Source organism: Pieris rapae, chromosome 11, assembly GCF_905147795.1.
Source record: "Pieris rapae chromosome 11, ilPieRapa1.1, whole genome shotgun sequence".
In the NCBI taxonomy this organism is placed as follows: domain Eukaryota; kingdom Metazoa; phylum Arthropoda; class Insecta; order Lepidoptera; family Pieridae; genus Pieris; species Pieris rapae.
The window spans coordinates 9,312,699-9,332,769 of NC_059519.1; the positions used below are offsets into that span (position 1 = coordinate 9,312,699).

Here is a 20,071-nt window from a genome sequence, read left to right on the forward strand (position 1 = left end):
AACGCGATGTCATTTGACAAGTGTGCACCTACAAAAGTAATCTCATGTCAGAGGGGTGTAAATTACAAAATGCTCCCCCTATATAATGGGATGATTTTACTTGGGGGCGATCACCGTGACTCGCCAAAAGGGAGTTCAGAAATTTCAGAAATTCAGAAATTTTGGACAATCTATTGCGTGTTATTAATGACAAACGCAAACACAAGCTATGTGTTACCCCAGTCATAGGCGCATACAACGTTCTAATTACCTATTATGAAGATTATACACTAAAAAATAATTAAATTAAGATAAAATAAAATTAAAATAAAAACATTACAAAATTAATTGAATATCCCTGATAAAATTCATTTACTAATGTTTTTATTTAACCGTTTTGAAGAAAATAAATTATTTGCGGGTAACAACTTACAGGACATGATCATGATTCTTAAACCAAATGGTTTTTATTGTGTACCAAGTTTTTATACACTTTACATAACTCTCCGTAGCTCTCCTGTCACTAACAATTTATGTCCTCCAAAATGTCTATTACAAGGGAAATCGAACCTAGAATATTGACGTAAACAAATGAACAATATTACTATTGACTTTGGCTTGTTCATCAAACAGATGGACCAATCAAAGATTCATCGACCTCTAAACTGTATTCTGTCATAAGAGAAAGAGACTGAAACAGATACTCCACACCAGATGCTTCCTTGCTTACATCGACGCTCAGACATGAGCTGATAAAAGACATGAATGACTTTAAATGTACAACAATTACATTTTACAATTTACAATTTGACATTTATTCAGCAATAATTATGTCATATCCAAATTTAGGTGTCAACGTTCCATAAAGGGGATACTCTCACTTCATAATGTTCAATGATCCAGATTTACTGTCGTCAAAAGATAACATTCGCACCTCGGAAAATTAATATTGAATTTTCACAAAAAGTAATATCGAAATCATGATATTCTGACTGAGTAATTTGATAAAATTTTCGCATTTCTATAAATTAAGAACATGTTAAGTAAATCCAGAATTGGACGCACATTGTTTATTAAAAGAAATAGCTCTGGGCCTCAGATTTTTATACCTGTTCTTTTAACTGATCAGCCATCTGTGCCTTACTCACGACTTCGAGTTTTGGGTCTAAGGCATGCCAGTTTCCTCTATGCTACTATGTTCTATATCCTGCCGGTAAGTTTTAAAGAGTACATATTAAGAACATTTCCATTTGTGCACAGGTGTGATTCGAACGCACTACCTCAGAAGAGAGAGTGTGTTCCAAGTCTGAATCGGCAACGGACTTGCGAGTGGTCTGGCAATGTGTCCATGGGCGGCGGTATCACTTAACATTATTTGCCTCCTGTGAGTGATGAGTATCTATTACTTCAGAGCAAGCAAGCCTATTCCATAACACAAAATATAAAATCCATCTTACATAATATGGTTTAAAATGCGTAAAACCCAACTTTATGGGCAAAAGTCAACCCAACACGACACTGGGTATTTACTCTGCGGAGTTTGATCGTTTGAGTGGCTTCCATTAATGAAATTTAAAGCCTTCGAAACTTCAGACAAATGACTTTGCGATCTTTTTACGCATTTCAAACTCGCTAATGACTTGTTAAGAGTTAATGGACGCTTAAATGGTTTCTTTATGGCATTTCCTATAGTTCATATGTCGCAACAACAGAGTTGATAATATAATTCTAATTGTATTTTAAAGAAATAGATGTATCTATATTTGTTTTACAACCATTACTCAATCTAATAAGCAAAGGTGATCAGGCGCCTCTGCCTGCTGTCTTTTTGGGTCTATGATAAATATATTTGGGCAAATCGGTCTCCTCACGATGTTTTCCTTCATCATTCGAGTGATTGGTAAATGCGCACTTAAAAATAAAGTCAACTGGTGCCCAGCCGGGGATCGAACCAACGACCGAAGGATTCGAGATAAAGTCATCGGCATGTTCATAGTTCATGTGTATAGAAGGTTAGGAATTATCATGGAACAGATACTGATATCTTGCGCTATTGGTAAAATACTATACTAAAAATCTTAGTATAGGTATTATATTATATCTACTTAGAGTCCTTCAAGAAAAGAGCGTACCAATTCTTAAACGCACTCGCGAGCCGTCTAGCATTGAGAGTGTCCATGGGCAGCGGTATAACTTAACATAAGATGAGCCTGCCCATTTGCCCCCTGTTCTATAAAAAAGTTGTAATTAAAATCATTGAATAAACAATGTTACGCCCCGTTTTGTAACAAATTCCGTCGATATGCCACACAATTCTTTTATTTAAAAGCTATGCGGACAGTCATGTAATTGTTTTTCGTTTCGGAGTAATTGACTTGCGGTAGATATCTGTTGGACGTATTTTAAATTTAATCACTGCAGTTCTCCGGAAATCCGGTCACACGAAAAACATTCGGTTATTTTTTAAATTGGTAATACAATTTTTCCATTTCACTATAATCGTTTAGCACTTTGTGTTAATAATTCTTTTGCATTTTCATTTTAGTTACAATTGTATTAATAATATTACGAACGAACCATCCCAGATTTTCACGGAATTATTTTTTTATTTTACATAAATTCAGCTAACACTTATAGTGAAGCACCCTATATCTAAGATTTTTGAAATTAGTTTTGTTGCAGTTCAGTTTATTCATTAGTAATATAGAAAGAGTAGATAAAACATATGTAGATGCCTATGCCTATATAGTAGTCCGAGTATTCTGCATCCAATGTGTTGAATCCACCGCTCGGATCCGATTTTTTTTTAATATAAATAATAATTTACATTTATACATATTTTTAAAACTTACTTACTTAATCAAAATTTGCCATAAAACGTTTTGGTTCTATTACTTTGTATCCATTGTTTAAACATTCCAGAAGAAGTACCAAATCTTCGTAGCCGGAAACGCACCAAAATCCTGGCGTTGTGATTGTATGGGCGGCGGTTATACTTAATATTGGATCGGTCTATGGCCCTAAAATATCTTTAAAGTATAAGCGGAACAGTCACTGATATTATTTGTTGCGTTGAAAAAAATTGGATCGTTAACCACAGAGACATGCAATGCTTAATATGTGATTACATCTCATACAAAAATTCGTCTCATTTACAATTTTTCACATGAAAATTGCCACCGAAATCTCAACGAGATTGCGTAATGTATGTGATAATATGATACACCATAGAAATGTGGTTTTGAATCATTAAATATAAAGCTTTTCCCACGACTTTCATGTGTACATATTTTCCTAATGTTCGTGTAGAAACGTCAAACGATTTATCAAAGCGAATGCTGGCACGTAATTAAATTAGGATAGATTAAGATAATCATTCAAATCAGTTTAAAAGACTTTATAAAAACAGTGACTGTTCTGATATAAAGAGGGTTTTGATAATTCACATTAAGAATTTTGAATTATTGGATTACTGGATAGATTTTAGTTTCTGAAACGAATTGCAATGATGAAGAAACTTTTGTAGAACATTATTGTTTATGTTTAAGGGAGAAAAATAAATAAATTATTATTATTATGATTAAACGACGGAAAGTCGTGTATCTGGGCCATATCTCATTCAATTAGTTATAATTGCTAAACCAGGGTAAACGGCGTGTTGGTAGAAGGAAGAAATCTTGGTTTCGCAACATTAGGGAGTGGACGGGTATTGTCATTGCGTAGAAGTTGCTGCATCTAGCAGTGGACAAGAGACTCTTGCAGAGACTGACGGCCTACCTACAGTAATGAAGAGGCACTAAAAAAGAAGATTTCTGTTTCTTAATAGCCAAGTAGGTGATCTACTTTCTGTCCACACTTTGTCGACTTTATATTTTCAGGATGTTTTCCATTCATAAGAGTGAAATAGAATTCACATTCATAAAAATCTATTAAAATTTTTACTAGTTTTATTATGTATTTATGAACATTCATTCGTTTTCTCAGGATATATAAAGGCACTACGGTAAACTCATTTTCCAAACATATAAAATGTCGCCAGGCAGAAATAACAACAGTTTTGTGTAATTTATATAATGTAATGTACTTCTGAATTATATAGTAAACTATACTTAGACGTAAACAATCATACACTGACACAATAAAGTATCCCTCTCAGAGGGCTAGCAAGTGCGGTACTGACTTAGGTACTGACGATCTTTTCTTGTCTTGTATAAGCAGCTGGTTCCAGAAAGTGCCTCGACATCCGCTGATGAAATACAGCTGGTTAATGCTGTAGAAGATGCAGAACCCCACCCTCTTCGCAATACAAAGTGATTTCTCTTATAGAAGCTTTTATTGTACCAGTACAATATAGGTGATATTCGTGAAAAGCTCACGAATCCTTAACCACACTATTTGCAAACAAAATATTTTCTATTTTACACAGTTTAAACTTTGAAAATAGACTCCGACACAATCGATAAACAAGTTAAAACACAGGTTTGTATGCAAAAACTGTTCGATACTTGGAACCGCCTCTTCGCGTACATTGTATGCAAACCTAGATGATAATAAAACTTACAGATTTAAAGCTGCTAGAACTAGTATTGTAATAAATAAAATATATTTTTCCACTTATTCGAAATAAAAATAATTTAGAATTCGCCATTATGTTCAAAACGTACATGATATTTGAAATAGTTGTTTTGTTATTTATTGATTGTATTATTTTCGGTACTCGATTAACATTGTGCTGACTGTTTGTGCATCGACCACGAAGTAAGATTAGCTAAACCGGAAATCAATTAAAAACAAAGATTTGTCCTCAATCAGCAGGAGGCATCAAATAGGAGCACACACTTACATTATCGTAAGAACAACACGCAAATACATAGTCGAAATAACTAACATCGCCGCATACACGAAGAACACGCAAAACAAATCAGGTCGATCGCTTTCATAAACGGTTTTTGTTTAGGTAATTTGGATTTGACTTCTCCAGTAGCTCTTAGATCTGTGTTGGTAATAACGGTTAACCTTAATGATCAGTGTGGTCTTGTAAATAAAGTCATTGTAGATATTACAGTCGTTAGCATTTACCAGCATAATGACTTTATTACAAGAGTGGCCACAATTAAGGGGGTTTACCAACTACATACATAGTTTAGTATCGTAACATCGGAACGACTCAATTTATTTATTTACACTTCGTTCATATAAAAAAACAGATAACATAAGTTTTAAATTAAAATATCTAATACGTTTGGTATTGGTCATAATACAGCAATACAGCGAGGAAATGCAACCAGCGTTAAAGAAACACTGACTGCCACAGGGACCAAACTTTTTAACTTTGTCTTTTATTTACATAACTTTTACACATTTAAAGAAAAACACTTTTTTAACGGATTATAGATATGTATTATTATATTTAAACTAAAATTTATGAGATAGGTACCTCAATGGTGAATCCCACCACCACCCGTCACAACTGCTCTCTGTCGGTAAATGTTTGTTTCAGAGAGCCCAACGTCTTTGTGATGCGGCCCACCTCAAGGAGGAACTACAGCATGTCAAACAGGTGCTACACCGAAACAAGTTGCGCATCCCCCGGCTGCATCACAGAAACAAAAACAAGACACAAACAGTTCCTCGCCAGCCAGCTTACCTGCCATATGTGAAGGGAGTTACAGATAGAATTAGCCGGGTCCTAAAACGAGCTTCCATTAATACAATTTTCAAGCCGCACAAGAAGATTCAGCAATTCCTAAGACCAATCAAAAGTAACACCCCATTGCAAGATGCAGGTATATACAAACTGGATTGCGACTGTGGCCTGTCTTACATAGGGCAAACTAAACGCAATATGTCCAGCAGACTCAAGGAACACATCGCGGACATAAGACATAGACGACACACAAAATCAGCAGTCTGTGAACACACACTAGATAGGCCTAATCACTACATACGCTTTGACCAACCGAAAGTACTTGCGAAAGAAAAAAGATTCTTCCCAAGATTGGTACGCGAAGCCATTGAAATCAAAAAACACGCCAATTTCAATAGAGAGGACGGCCTAAAATTATCAAACACCTGGGATCCAATAATATCCAAATTAAAATCTCAAAATAAACAACCCGCGAAAATGGAGGACACCGTGAGCAATTTCTGCAAAAACCCTACATCTTTTAGTCGATACCAACTCCGGGGAAATAAATACAGATAACACAACATTTTCTGCAGCTGTAATACTTTTTGACATTTAACACCTTTGTCTTCAGTCACCGTGACCACGCACGCTGTAAAGCACGCGAAACGTCGGTTTAAATTTAAAATTATGTACAAATAATTATAAGTTTAAATATAATAATACATATCTATAATCCGTTAAAAAAGTGTTTTTCTTTTTAACTTTGTTTTATTTTTTTATTATTAATTATAATTACTTTGCAGGTTAAGGAAATTGTAAATACTGTATATCCCTGTGTTGGAAATAAATACCTATTGATAAAGTTATGACTTTTTTGTTGCTCCTACATTTGAAATACCTAACACTGAAAATGTTCAGAAAGTGAAAAATGGCTTAATGTAGAAAGTTGCCAATACTTTATTATTTTTCTTAGTAATCTCCGTTCCTCTCTACACATCGTCGCAGTCAATGGAACTACTGAGAAAAGCAGTGGGCCCATTCTTCCTATATATATGCAATAGAAGAGACTCCTAGTCTCTTTTATTGCATATATACCAATATATACCAATGCCTAGGCTTGCCCGTATCTGCTCATATGTGAATCTCTTATCTTCCTCTAAAGAAGAAGGGGCTGTTGAGATTGGTACTTCCACGCTTAAGCCCCTTAAACCATGTAATTAGTGGCACGAGATGGGGCTTTATTAAAAAATGCTAATCGCAGCCTATCATAGCTTTGTTGCTGAGTAAGCCCGCAAGGAAAGTCATAAATCATTAACCGAAAATTTTCTCCCGGTTAATTTTTACGTGTAACAAGAGTTTAAGGTTTGCTAATTCACATAAAAATGACAAATGAATGCAATATACTACATTAGCTTACCAAAGAGTTCTAATCTTGAAATTCAAAAAAGTTTTCATTAGCAATGTTTCTAACTGGCCAGTAAAAACATTTTCAGTGTTACCCACGTACGCCCCGTGTGGAACGAGTGAAACTTTAAGATATTATATAAATGACTTCAAAATGAATCACCACTCATTTGCTACCTCAATAATTCATTTTCGACCATGGGCAGAGGAGCTATATTTGAATATACAAACATGTTAAAATCATAACGACGAAGTGACTGACTACTTTTTTACTATTATTGGGCATTTTCGTCTTAATTAAATTGATTTATTGCAAATATTCCTGTCATTATTTACATTTATTAAATTTTAAATATATACTGAATTTTTTGATGCGCATATAAAATGTTGCACAGTATAAAACTGTATTAGATAGCTCACGATTAGTTTTGTGACGTGATTATCTTCATACAAATCCTATTATTAATAGCCGGCCAGGTTCGTTGTAAAATATATTATTTAGCGCCCCATTTTTAGTGGTTGAATGCCCTTAATAGGCCTTATTTTATGATTATTACACCATTTTCAGTGATTTTTATGATTAATAAACGATTCCAATCCAAACTAAATACCATAATGTACAGGTATTTGTTAAAGAAAGAAAGAAAGAAAAAAACTTTATTAGACACAATATACAGGAATGTTTCGATAAAATTGTAATTAGACTTAATATAGTGTATAAACAACCTTATATTTTGACAAAGTTGCAGAACTGAATGACTCAAAATACGAGGTTATAAAATATTGTAGTTGTTTTAAATTGCACCTCTTGATACTGTGTATTGATTATTTTTTAACGACCCCGGAAGAAGAAACTAATTAACATTTAAAAAATAAACTTGTTTTTAGATGATGAGACTCGATTATTCTTACTTGAACTGACTTAAGTGACTTGAAGATTTTCGTTTCGAGTTTGAGAGTGTCAGGAAGTGGATTTAACTCAGCGCCATCTATAAGAATTGTATCAAATAATAAACAAATATTTGCAATTAAATAAAATTGCGACGATATGATATTTTACACCATCACATAACACAACCAATTTAGGCTTAGTTATATAAATTAAATCACAATTAGGTAAATATATTAAATACTTTTTGTTTGTTTGTTCCCTTTTGGAAATCTTTTTTTAGTAAAATGTATCATGTATTCCATCTTTGGCTATATTTTCAGTGTATTTGTTTGTAATTATATATAATTTATGTTAGCTGTAGGATTACAAAATAAATAAATAATTAAAGATCTAAGCTATCCTATCTTTTATGTTGGATCAAACTGGTAGTTTAGGAGTCCATCGCGGACAAACATCGTGACAGGAGATTTCTATATATATGACACTTATGATTATATAGCAAGATGTATTTATAACTTATCTCTAAGACGGAAGCAATCAATAAATAATCACCGAAATTCACAGCAACATTGTTTCAACATTCAACTGTAACATAGCAACGACATTGTTTCTTCAATACTGTAATATTACTTTTTAAGTATCGTACACTGTTTCAGTTAGTGTACATTGCGAAATTTATATTCAAGTTAAATATGAAAAAATGTAATGTTTAACATTAATTTCTGATATCTAATTAAGTGTTGTATAAGTGATCTGGTTGGTAATATATTTATATAGTAAATTAATATTTTAAAAATAATTTGGTTGATTATACATACTTAGGAGTAAATCAATGTACCTATCGATTGAGCACACAGTCCGTCAGATCAAAGACTCACTTACCTGGACATTAATCTGAATAATAATACTTTGCTTGCTAAGATGCTATTGCATCATAGAGCATTATACATTTATTGTATATGCAAGCATCTATTTGTCATTGCTTTCTTTTTCTGCCAGGCACTTCAAAAGATGGGCAAATTTCTGTATAACTATAAACTATAATTAACAACACTCCATTCCCATATTTTAAACATTTAATCAGTCAATACAAAGCCGCTTGATAAACTGAATATAAAATCATATCTAATTTTTTTTACTATCTAAACTTTTAAAAATGTGCGGTAAAAATGTACTCGACATTACACTTATTATTATTACATACATTATTTACACTTACAGTTATAATTATTATATTATATATATATTATTCTGATGGTGCATTGTGCAGTGGAATTGACCTACCACTGTATATTAGAATTAGTGTTTTTTATGTTACAGACATTTATCTATGAGGCAGACGAGCAGGAGGCTCACCTGATGTTAAGTGACACCGCCACTAAGACACTCGCACTCCAAGAAGGCTCGCAAGCGCGCTGCCGGCCTTTTAAGAATCGGTATCTTTTTTGAAGGACCCTAAGTCGAATTGGTACTAAATACTTCAATGGGCAGGTTCCACATTGTAGTGATGCGTGGCAGAAATTGCCTTAAGAATCGCTTTGTGGAACGAACGTCAAGTTCATACGGATGGTAATTTTAATTTCTATAAATTGAAAACGTAAAATGTCTTCTAAAACATACAACGCACTTATTTGTGAGACATCTGAGCTAATCGGCGAAGCAACCCAAGCAGACGAAGCGGTGTTTGAAGCGGGTTCCGCTGAAAAGTCGTCATTTTATCCGCTGCTATCAGAGCTACGAGTCAGATATACGGTTTTAATACGACGATTAGACCAAGTGTACGATCAGATTGTTCAGCCACAAAAGCGCTTGATAGTCAAGAGGCTTCTGGAAGCGTGTTTGGGGAGGCTTTTAGAGATTAAACACGACTTGGTTGAGCTCAACCTTTCTGATTACACGTATGACGATGATGAGGTAAATTTAGATATGCCTCTTGTTTTATTTTGTATTCAACTTTCCAATTAAACTCTTAAAAAGCGTGGTAAAAATCTGGTTTTTTTCTGAATTTGTTCGATATATATTTTATAAATTTGGCTAAATGTTTATTTATAAGCAATCTATTACGAAGCAAAGGGAAAATTGATTATAATGATAAATAAATATAATATGAAACAGAAAACATTACTTATGTTCATTAAACATTACATTCATACATAAAAAAATTAAGTGAAATAAAACAAAAGACAACTTAACATTTTAAATATTACTTATACTTAACTATATCACAAATTTTATCTTGTTGTATATGTCCAGTGGTTTTTTTTAAATGTATGTTCTAGCTTTTTTTTATCCCACGCCAATTTGTTATTACTTTATTCATTCTGAATAAATACCCGTGATCTTGTTTAATAATATAATTAAATTAGAATATCCATATACAAATGTCCTGTATCCATATAAAAATGTACAAATGTCCAAATTCATCGAAAATCTTTGATTATAAATATGAGTTAAATCAAATCTGTAAATATTCTAATAAAATTCACAGGCTTTGAAACGCCTTGCTGTAACTCCCATGGAAGCAGAACCATGTGTGCCGCAGTATTTCGTTAGAGAAAGAGAAGAAGAAGTTTTGGAACGTCGTCAATTTGTCACAGATGTACTCCGCAAACTCGGTCATGAACTCGTGAAGCCGCAACCACTGGTTCTAACTGAACAACAGGCGGTTGTAATAATACAAAGCCATGAGAGAGCTCGACAGGGAAGATTGAGGTCAAACACTTTCTTTTCTTTTGGGATAGAAGGCTAGATGGTGGGCTACTTTGCATCAAATGCCGCCGCCCATGGACACGATATGCTTGTGTTGCTGGAAGAATGATACGCTCTTTTCTGGAAGGCGCGTAACGGTCCGGAAGCTGATTCCACAAAGAGGTGGTGCAGAAAGTGCCTTAAAAAGTCTTATGGTTAAAATTTTATAGTAAACCAACATAAAAGTATAAGGATATAAGGAAGCTTAAACCTTAAGGAATTAAAATTTTTACTTTCTTTTAATAAAACGTAATCTTCATCGTAACACGTGAACGAACTTTTTCACGTTTGATTTTTTATACCTAAAGTTGCGTTCTGTTACTGCCAACAAATCATTAACAGATTCAGCACTAAATCTAACTCTAGACGTATACGTATCTTATTAATATTACAGAGGGCAATTTATGAAAGAAATTCGTTTGCTAAAAGAAAAGGGAAGAGATCAGAAAGGAGAGATGTCTGCTTCAGCAGCTACCGCTATACAGAGAGTATGGAGGGGTTTTATTGCAAGACGAACAACCAAGAAGAGAAAACATCAAGAACAATTACTTATCGGTATGGAAATGGCTCCATATGTAGAGTCTAAAGAGATTCAAAGAGCAGAAGAGGTAACTAAGATTTAGTAAAAAAATTTATAGATTTTCTGGACGATTAAGTTTATAAATATATGATGATGATGATCTTTTTTTTTCTATTGATAAAGCTAGCCAACGCTCAGCACACTGATACATTCCTAAAAACAACAATACTTGATGTGACAAGCACTTAAAGGCAAACATGACATACATTTAGAGCTCATACAAATATCAATCAAAACAATTATTAAACAAAACAAACATTATAAAAAATAAACAATTACAAAAAACAGACCTATATGACCTAATGACTTTAAAAAAATAAAATTAATATATAATCATCTCCAACATCAAACGTCAAAATAATTGCTAATGACCAACATAAAGCTCAGTAGCTTGACAGATGAGCGCGACATATTACATTAAATAGTTTGCGAAACTCAAAACACAAGTATATTATGGGCTACATCATGATGAGGGGAGGATCTTGTTAAGAGCTTCTTTAGGTCCCAGTCCCTACTGAAAATAATAGGTGAAATTTAAATAAATCCAATAATAATCTCAGATTAACCAACTCATGTGCGATGCGCATTTATGAAACGGAACGGGGAACTACCCGTCGCCTGTTTACGGTCGGTGTATTTATTCGCGTGTGATAGACGCACAAATGCACGATCCATCCATGATCAAAATGATGCATTCTTTTAGATGCTGATTTCATATCTCTAATAATAAAATCCGTGCGTTATTTAGTAACTATAATTGATATAATATCCAACAATCGAAACATTAAAGAAACTGATAATTTAGGTCAAACAAAGCCGTCGTCAATTACAAAAAGAGCGAGAGAACCAATACCAGGATGCACTTGTTAAAATTGAAGTTCAACTGAGAGCAAAATATGGTTCTAAAATAAATGAACGTATTGGAGATGAGTTGAGACGTTGGATCTCTGAGTATTATGAGCGTACTGGACGACTGCCAGATTTCCCATCTGAAGATGCTGGTGGCAGTCGAACAATGTTTAGCAGACAAGGTATTTTTTTATGAAATTATTAAATTCTAAAATTATGCATAGTTTATTAAGATTATAATTATTATTTAAGGTTAAAATCTCAATAAAAACTAATAAATGAATTAATATCTCAAAATAATAATTTATAGAATATGTACTCTTATTTGTATAGGTACAGGTGTTGATAGCCAGTTAAGTAAGTCGTCACCGATCTCATCGAAAGACTCAAAACGAAGTAAAGATAGCAAGGAGAAAAAGAGTAATAAAAGCGAAGAAAATAAAAATAAGGATAAAGAGGATGCTGACGATCCATACACATTTAAGTGTACAACTTCTGTGTTTTTAAAGGAGATTATAAATACCAATGAAGAGTAAGCTATATTTTTTCTCGTAAAGTTTACTTCGGTGATCGTCAACAAATTTTTCACACTAACCTATAAAGCACAAACGTGGTTAAATATTATCACGTATTATTACATTAACTTTTTTTTAATTATTTGTAGATATGAAGATATTTGGAAGTATAGAGACGATGAAGACGATCACCATGAAGACCACGACAGTGAGATGATTGAACGTGAAAAAATTGCCAAAATTGAACAAGAAATAAGAAACAGTGTTGATGAAATGATGCGAACTGAATTGGAATTATTACAAGCCGCCTTTGATAAAGATAGGGCTCATAAAGGCAAGAAGTCCAAGAAACCCCAAAAAAAGGTTAAATACTCTACGTTTCATATAATAAACACTATACTTAGATGTCAAGCCTTGGTTATATTCTGCTTGCTTGAATATTTCTTGTGCCATATTATTTATATATTTGTCAGAAACTACTTGAACCTATTATTAGTATTATTATAATAATCTCATATCTTATAGTTATGTATATATTATAGGTACGGCGTGGAGGCAAAAAGAACAAGAAAAAGAAAGAAAAAGATTTGACTCCAGACAGAACAACAGAATCGCTTTTCGAAGAATTGGTTTCCAATGGTATCATTCGTCCATACCCAATAGTGAGTATAGACGACTTTATTGGTGAGAAGAATTTCGTTGGCTGTGAATGGAGAAAGGAGGGACGAGAGCCAAGTCCAACACTGGGTGATATACGACAGTTGGTGAAAGAGTATTGCATACTACCTCTAGGATCCGAGTATGTAAGGACTAATGCCCCAGTAGTTAGATCTGTACTGATTGCAGGTAATTAAAAAAAATATATGTAGTTGTGATACAAATACAATAAATAAAAATAATAAACCTACTATCTACGGGATCCCAGTGATCGATTCTGCAGCTATCTGTTTTTTTAAGAAATTAATTTTAAAGTAATGTTGATAAAATTTTATTAAGAACTTACTAATAAATTTATTTATTTTATTTTATTTAAAAGGAAATGATACGAAAATAAAGAAAAGTCGCAGTCTTCTGCAATGACAGGGATGCCAAGTGTAAAGAGTCATATATTATTTAAATTAAAGTTTTATACTTTTCCATGTTTACGATAATCCATGGTTGTCGAAGAAATAGCTTGTGCAGAGGTTGCCATGCTTTCAATTAAAATTTTTACGCTTGAGACAAGAACTATTTTTATAGAAAAAAACCTCTATGAACTGATCTAGTAGACTGATATTGCTGTATTTGTATATACCTACTAAACATTCATTTGAAACTAATGTCATCAAAGACACAGCTACAGAATCGAGTAGTGGGATTTTATATCATAAACTAAGTAAAACGTATGTAAAATATCACAGCAAATTAGCTGATCATAATATGTAAGTTTTAAAACTAAGATATTTAACGCACAATTGCCTCATTATAATTATATAAATAACTTTAATTTCAAATATTCTAGGACCTCCTGGAAGCGGAAAGAGAATGCTTATCAACGCAATATGCAGTGAAACGGGTGCTATGCTATTTGATTTGACTCCAGCTAACATAGTCGGGAAATACCCAGGAAAAACTGGACTAATAATGTTGATACATTTAGTCATGAAAGTATCAAGATTACTACAACCAGCTGTTATATGGATGGATGATGCCGAGAAGCCATTTGTTAAGAAAATACCGAAGGCTGATAAAACTGACCCAAAACGGTTAAAAAAGGATTTAGTCAAAATAATAAAAGGTATATCTGTTACAGCCAAAGTAATTAATCTGGATATTATGTATATTATCTAGCCATTATTTATAATGTCTACTCAATTTAGATAAAGTGATAATTGACACGGAATTAATCACATTAACTAGCAATTTTATATAATATCTTCAAAGACTTGGATAATGTAATAAAACAAGTAGGTACTGTTAAGGTTTATATTAAGAATTAAAATGACATTGCCATAGATAATAATTCTACATTAATTAACATTGTTATAATGTAATTAAACTTTATAAAGTAAACTTAAAGCTTACTAGCCGTTAAAAACAACAAAAAAAAAACAGATTAATACAAGTATTTTATCTAGCAACAATAAGTTATTAATAAGTAGTGATTTTAGAGGTAGCTGACATATGAGGGACAGACAACATACATGATGTTTTACTGCTACTTTATCGGTAGGCGATGATCCGTCCAAAACCAATGAACCAATTTTGGCCCGACCATAAAAGGGCTTAGCAAAAGTAAATTTAAAACATTAATTTTGAAACAACTCAATTACAAAATTTCTCTATTAAGGATTTACTTTCCATTAGGAGCCAAAGACCGTGATTTGAATTTATTTGATTTTTATTGAGACCACACACTGATTTCACTGAAAATGAGATGCTCACTATTCTAGCAAAAGTGTCTAATTATTACTTTATTAGACTTTATTAGATCAAGTGAAAGACTCATCGTCTTCAAAGCTATATAGTGTGATAAGGGAAGCGCTGGACAGAAACCGATGGAGGCAGGTGGTCCGCTGTATATGCTTCGTTGTTGACCATGACGCTCAGACATGAGCTGCCGACTAAAGAGAGGGAGAGACTTTATGCACTGTGGTCTCTGGCAGAATGACCAGCAACTCAGCATAATGCTGCCCCAGAGCCTATTACAACCACAGCACACACACATTAGATACTTAAAACATACCTTTTTCTTTAAAAAAATGTTCTCTTTCTTTCTTTCTTTTTATTGTTTGTATGTTTTGTTAGTAAAAAATGTTATATCTATATCTATGACTTATAATTTTATTTACTATTAAAAATTTGATTGAAAATTTCAGGAATCTACCCAGAAGATCGGGTGTTATTTGTGGGAACATCTCGAACACCATGGGACGCTGAGCAGAAATTATTATTTCAATGTTACTCAAAGGTGGTGCAGATACCTCGTGCGGACTATGGAAGTATATCCCTTATGTGGCGATCGAAATTGCACCGAGCAGGTGCCTTATCCCAAAGACTTGATGTGTCTTGTTTAGCAAGAGTCTCTGATTCATATACAATAGGTAATGTTGGACTTATCTAGTTGATAAAAGGGCCTGTGATTAGTGCTAAATTTAAGCTACTTCTAATTAATTTGCGATATTTGTTTTAAAATAGTGTTATTTGATGATTTGCTTTAAAGAAAAGAGTACCGAGAGATTTTAACGCCAGCTTTTTCTCTAAGCCTACACCGTCCGTCTTCTTTGACGATGAGCGATGCCTACAGATTCAAATTTAATGACGTGGAACCTGTATCTTACGTTCCATAATAAACATATTTTATTTTTATTTTATAAGGTATTTAAAAATAAATCAGTGGCGCTACAACCTCTTTAGGTCTTGGCCTCAGATTTCTGAATCTGTTTCATGATCAATTTTTAAATGTAATAGGCAAGTAGGTGATCAGCCTCCAGTGCCTGACACACGTCGTCGACTTTTTAGGTTTAAGACATGTCAGTTTCCTCACGATGTTTTCCTTCACCGTTCGAGCAAATGTTAAATGTGCACATAGACAGTCCATTGGTGAACAGCCGGGGAACGAACGTACGACCACTGGTATGACAGTCACGCACCAAAGCCTGGCCAACACTGCTCTGGTATTTACTATAAGAAATAAAATTGATTGAATATTCGATAGTAAAGTAAGACATTTTAAGGTACATTGCTGTCAGCACTCGATGGAGTACTAACGACGAAACGTAGGCTTCAGTTACGTATAAGGGCGTTGACTGCTCAAGAAGTGGCTGTCCAGCTCAGTACAAAAGAGCCTGTTTATGCTGAAAATGTATGTATTTTATTTAAAAAAAAAACTGTTATTTCAGACCAATTAATAAGTCAATATATATTTAATATAGTAAAACTTATAACTATGATAGTAAAAATTTAAAAAAAACATTTAAATATTCAATTCATAAGTCTACGTTGTATTGAGATACCAGGTACACATGTATATGAACCAAATGATTGAAAACAGCATATTCGGGCTTATTTGCTATAACCAATATTATATATTATATTATAATCATCAGAATTTTAAAGAAAATAAAATCTATTTTGATTTTATAGTAGCAAGGGAAATCGACATTTTAACATCATTAATTAAAGTACATCATGTATTTTATACAATATAAGTTAAAATTTAGAATTTTTATTATTTTTTGTAAAATTAAAAAAAATATTTTAATTATTAAATAAACTGGACCAATGCCGATTTTAAACGTTTTAATCCGTATCAATATATACACAGGAGATTGCAGCAGAAGCGTGGTGGTTAAAAACTCCGATGGAAAGGAGAAGATTAAAAATGCTGCAGAAACTACAAGAGCTAGAACAAGAGAACGAAGAGAAAGCCGCAGCTATGAAATAAGTTATTATTAGTAATAGTTTATTTTAAAGTAATGTAGTTATTATGAATAATAACCAAGAGTATATTAAGTATTTTCATAATATTCAATTATTTGTTAAAGTTACCTACTACAATTTCCTATATTTTGTATCAATGATATTTAGATTACTAATATTATGTTACAAATAACAAAACAAAAATATCTTAACTAACATTAGTTAAGTGATATATGTCTTTATTTAATAGTTAGGAGCGCAAATATTAACAATGATCTTACATACACTTGAAGCAAAAAAGGACACCTTTATTTTTTATGAAGAACAAACTTCGAAGAAGTTCTTTGCTGAACCTAGGTTTGAGACGGTGATAGGCCCCGTCTTAACCCTAGGTTTAGGACATTAAGGGCCTGTTTCACAATGTATGATAAAGTATCAAATAATTATACAACACATAAATTATTTGGAAGATAAAAGTGCCGAATAAGAAACTTCGCGTTTCATGACGAATAGCGCTATTGATAATAATAATATATATTTGACAGTCGTGAAGCGCAACAAAAACTAGTTTATCCTACCAATAAGTAATAAATAGCCTATTTGGAACTTATCCGGACATTGTGAAACAGACCCTAAGTCTAAATAAGAACACACGATATTTTCAGTTATAAGTGGGCAATTTCCAACCAAAACGTTTTTCGACCTTGAGTATTGCTTATAAGATTTTCAAGTACATTATCACCCTATCAGGTAGCACAAGGTGTCTCATGAAACTTGCATTACTATCGGGAAAAAGGTTCTTGTGAAAGCTAAGTTCACCTGCTGCTTTTCACACGGAAATAAGGATTTCGGTTTGGTGAATTTTTGTAATAAGATTTGGCTACCTTTTTCTAGATTTGCATATAATTTTGGAAACCTTTTAATGGACTGAATACACAATTTGTTTTAAAATAATAATGGTCACACTGAATCTATTTTCCCTTATAAAAACACTATGCTTCTAATTTTACATTTACTGCCAGTTCCCAAATCAAGGGCGAAGAACGGAAGAGAAGAACTAGCAATATACTCATCTCCAACTGTTTTGTTTTACATAATGTTTGTAACGCTGCAACCAATACACGATGACCCTATTCTATCAGCACTAGACCTGGTCAAATAGGAGCATGCACTTACAAACTTGGAAACAACACGCAAATACATAGTCGATTAGTTAGAACATATGTGTTACATACTTTTGTAACCTATCGGTAGTATTATGCATGTGTAAATTTGTAGAAGTAGTATTTAAGATATTATAACAATAAAACAGATTTCAGTATAGCTTGTCTTTTTCATTTCTCGCTTCTTCGGTGGTGAGAAGTTTCGCTGCTTAGATCTCCTCAATACTTATTTACAGTGGACCATTTGTAATCCCAAACGTTCTTTGTTATTGAATATTTTTTGACAATCTTAATCTAATGCATAATTGAATAAGTTATAACTTGTACACATTTATAATAAAATCTGGGCTCTCTCTTCTCTATTGAGTTGTTTAATTTACTGGACATACATTATGAAGTATGATTTGTACTTCAGAGTACATAGATAAAGAACCTCTATAATATGTTATATGATAGAGATAAAGATTCTATATCTTATCATTAGATCTGTAATGAATCGGATTACAAGTTACTCTTTAGTAAAACAATCTGTACTGTAAAATATGTCTCAGGCAGTACGCTATAATCGATAGTCGACAAATTCTATAATCTGACACTACCCTTCGAAATGTCTGTGGAATTAGCGGGGGTCCACTTTATATACATAATATTAATTTGTAAGAGTATTGTTACGGGGAACCTAATAATTCTTAGGTCACATCCTTTTAAATATAAATATATCTAGTGCAGAGAGATACTATATAGACATTTCTGACATGTATAATATATACATTTAAATACACATTTCACAGCACATTGGCCAGCAAGCCGTACAATATCAACAATCCGTCTGTAGCTAAAAGAACCATTTTCATTTTCTAAATATAGTTTTGTGATATAAAACTTGATCGTTTTATATAAAACCTCTTTGTGCATTCTAAATCTTTCAAGAACTTTACCCTATAAAAACATCGAGTAACTTCTGATGAAAAACGCCGTTTTTTCGCTCGAACTCTGCACAAAGACCTCAAAGGAAACGTTAACAACCTGTAACAAGGAAAGAATCTCAGTTTGTTAGTTGTTAGCACTCTTTGTGATTTCCGCGTAGACTTATAAGGTCTTAAAAGTCTATATATTCTTATTTTCATAGAGTTTTCAGTTACGTTCTTCAACTGTTTAATTAGCCAATGTTATAACGCCGTGTTACTACTAAAGGACTGTTTATATGTGTGTGTGTGTAAATATATATTTCTTCTATATTGATTTGAATTTATATTTGTTGCTAAAGGTTGAGGGTAAACCATCTGATGAAATAATAGTTGATTTAACTGGAAGCTCTATGCATAGGCTTGCTATTGATGAACAAATGTAAATTAAAATGAAATGAAAGTAATTTTTTATAATATATAATAAGGGGGCAAACGATCCTGCGGGACGCCCAAAAAGGCAGTCGTCGCAGCCCATAGACAACGATTTTTAGTTGGTGCGTTGCCGGCCTTTAACGGAGGAGTAATGCTGATGGAGTGTGTTGAGCATTATATATTTCTTATAATGTTTTATTGAGTAAAATTTCTTGACTTTTAATTGAAACTCTTAGCGAATCCAAAGGTTAGGATGCCTGGTTTGACTTCCGATGAAACCATTACTTCTTACACGTGGTTAACAGATTAATTTAATGAGTCAACATAAGATAAAAATATTACTAGAAAGCTTTGGTTTTAACGAAGCTAGAGCTTTTCCCACATAGGAAAGTAGAACTATAATTCATGTATAGCAATTTGCATTTTGAGCCAATTATTAATTATTCAGATTTGGTTAGAAATGTAAGCAAATCAAACAGTGGCCGGGGGTCTCCCATCTAAAATTCATGTGTAGCTGAACGGGAAACGCTGGCCAATTCGCCAAATTCGAATATAACCTTGGCATACTCTG

General features: G+C 33.0%; 1 protein-coding gene across 1 annotated transcript; it reads left to right on the plus strand.

The window, feature by feature from the left end:
* Positions 1–9,484: 9,484 nt before the first annotated feature.
* Positions 9,485–17,022, plus strand: LOC110995358 (dynein regulatory complex protein 11). The gene is made up of 11 exons (XM_022262484.2): positions 9,485–9,818; positions 10,393–10,616; positions 11,047–11,260; positions 12,038–12,263; positions 12,415–12,613; positions 12,746–12,959; positions 13,139–13,442; positions 14,098–14,373; positions 15,455–15,679; positions 16,313–16,440; positions 16,903–17,022. The coding sequence occupies exons 1-11, from the start codon at positions 9,507–9,509 to the stop codon at positions 17,020–17,022; spliced, it is 2,442 nt and encodes an 813-aa protein (XP_022118176.2). The 5' UTR covers positions 9,485–9,506.
* Positions 17,023–20,071: the final 3,049 nt, after the last annotated feature.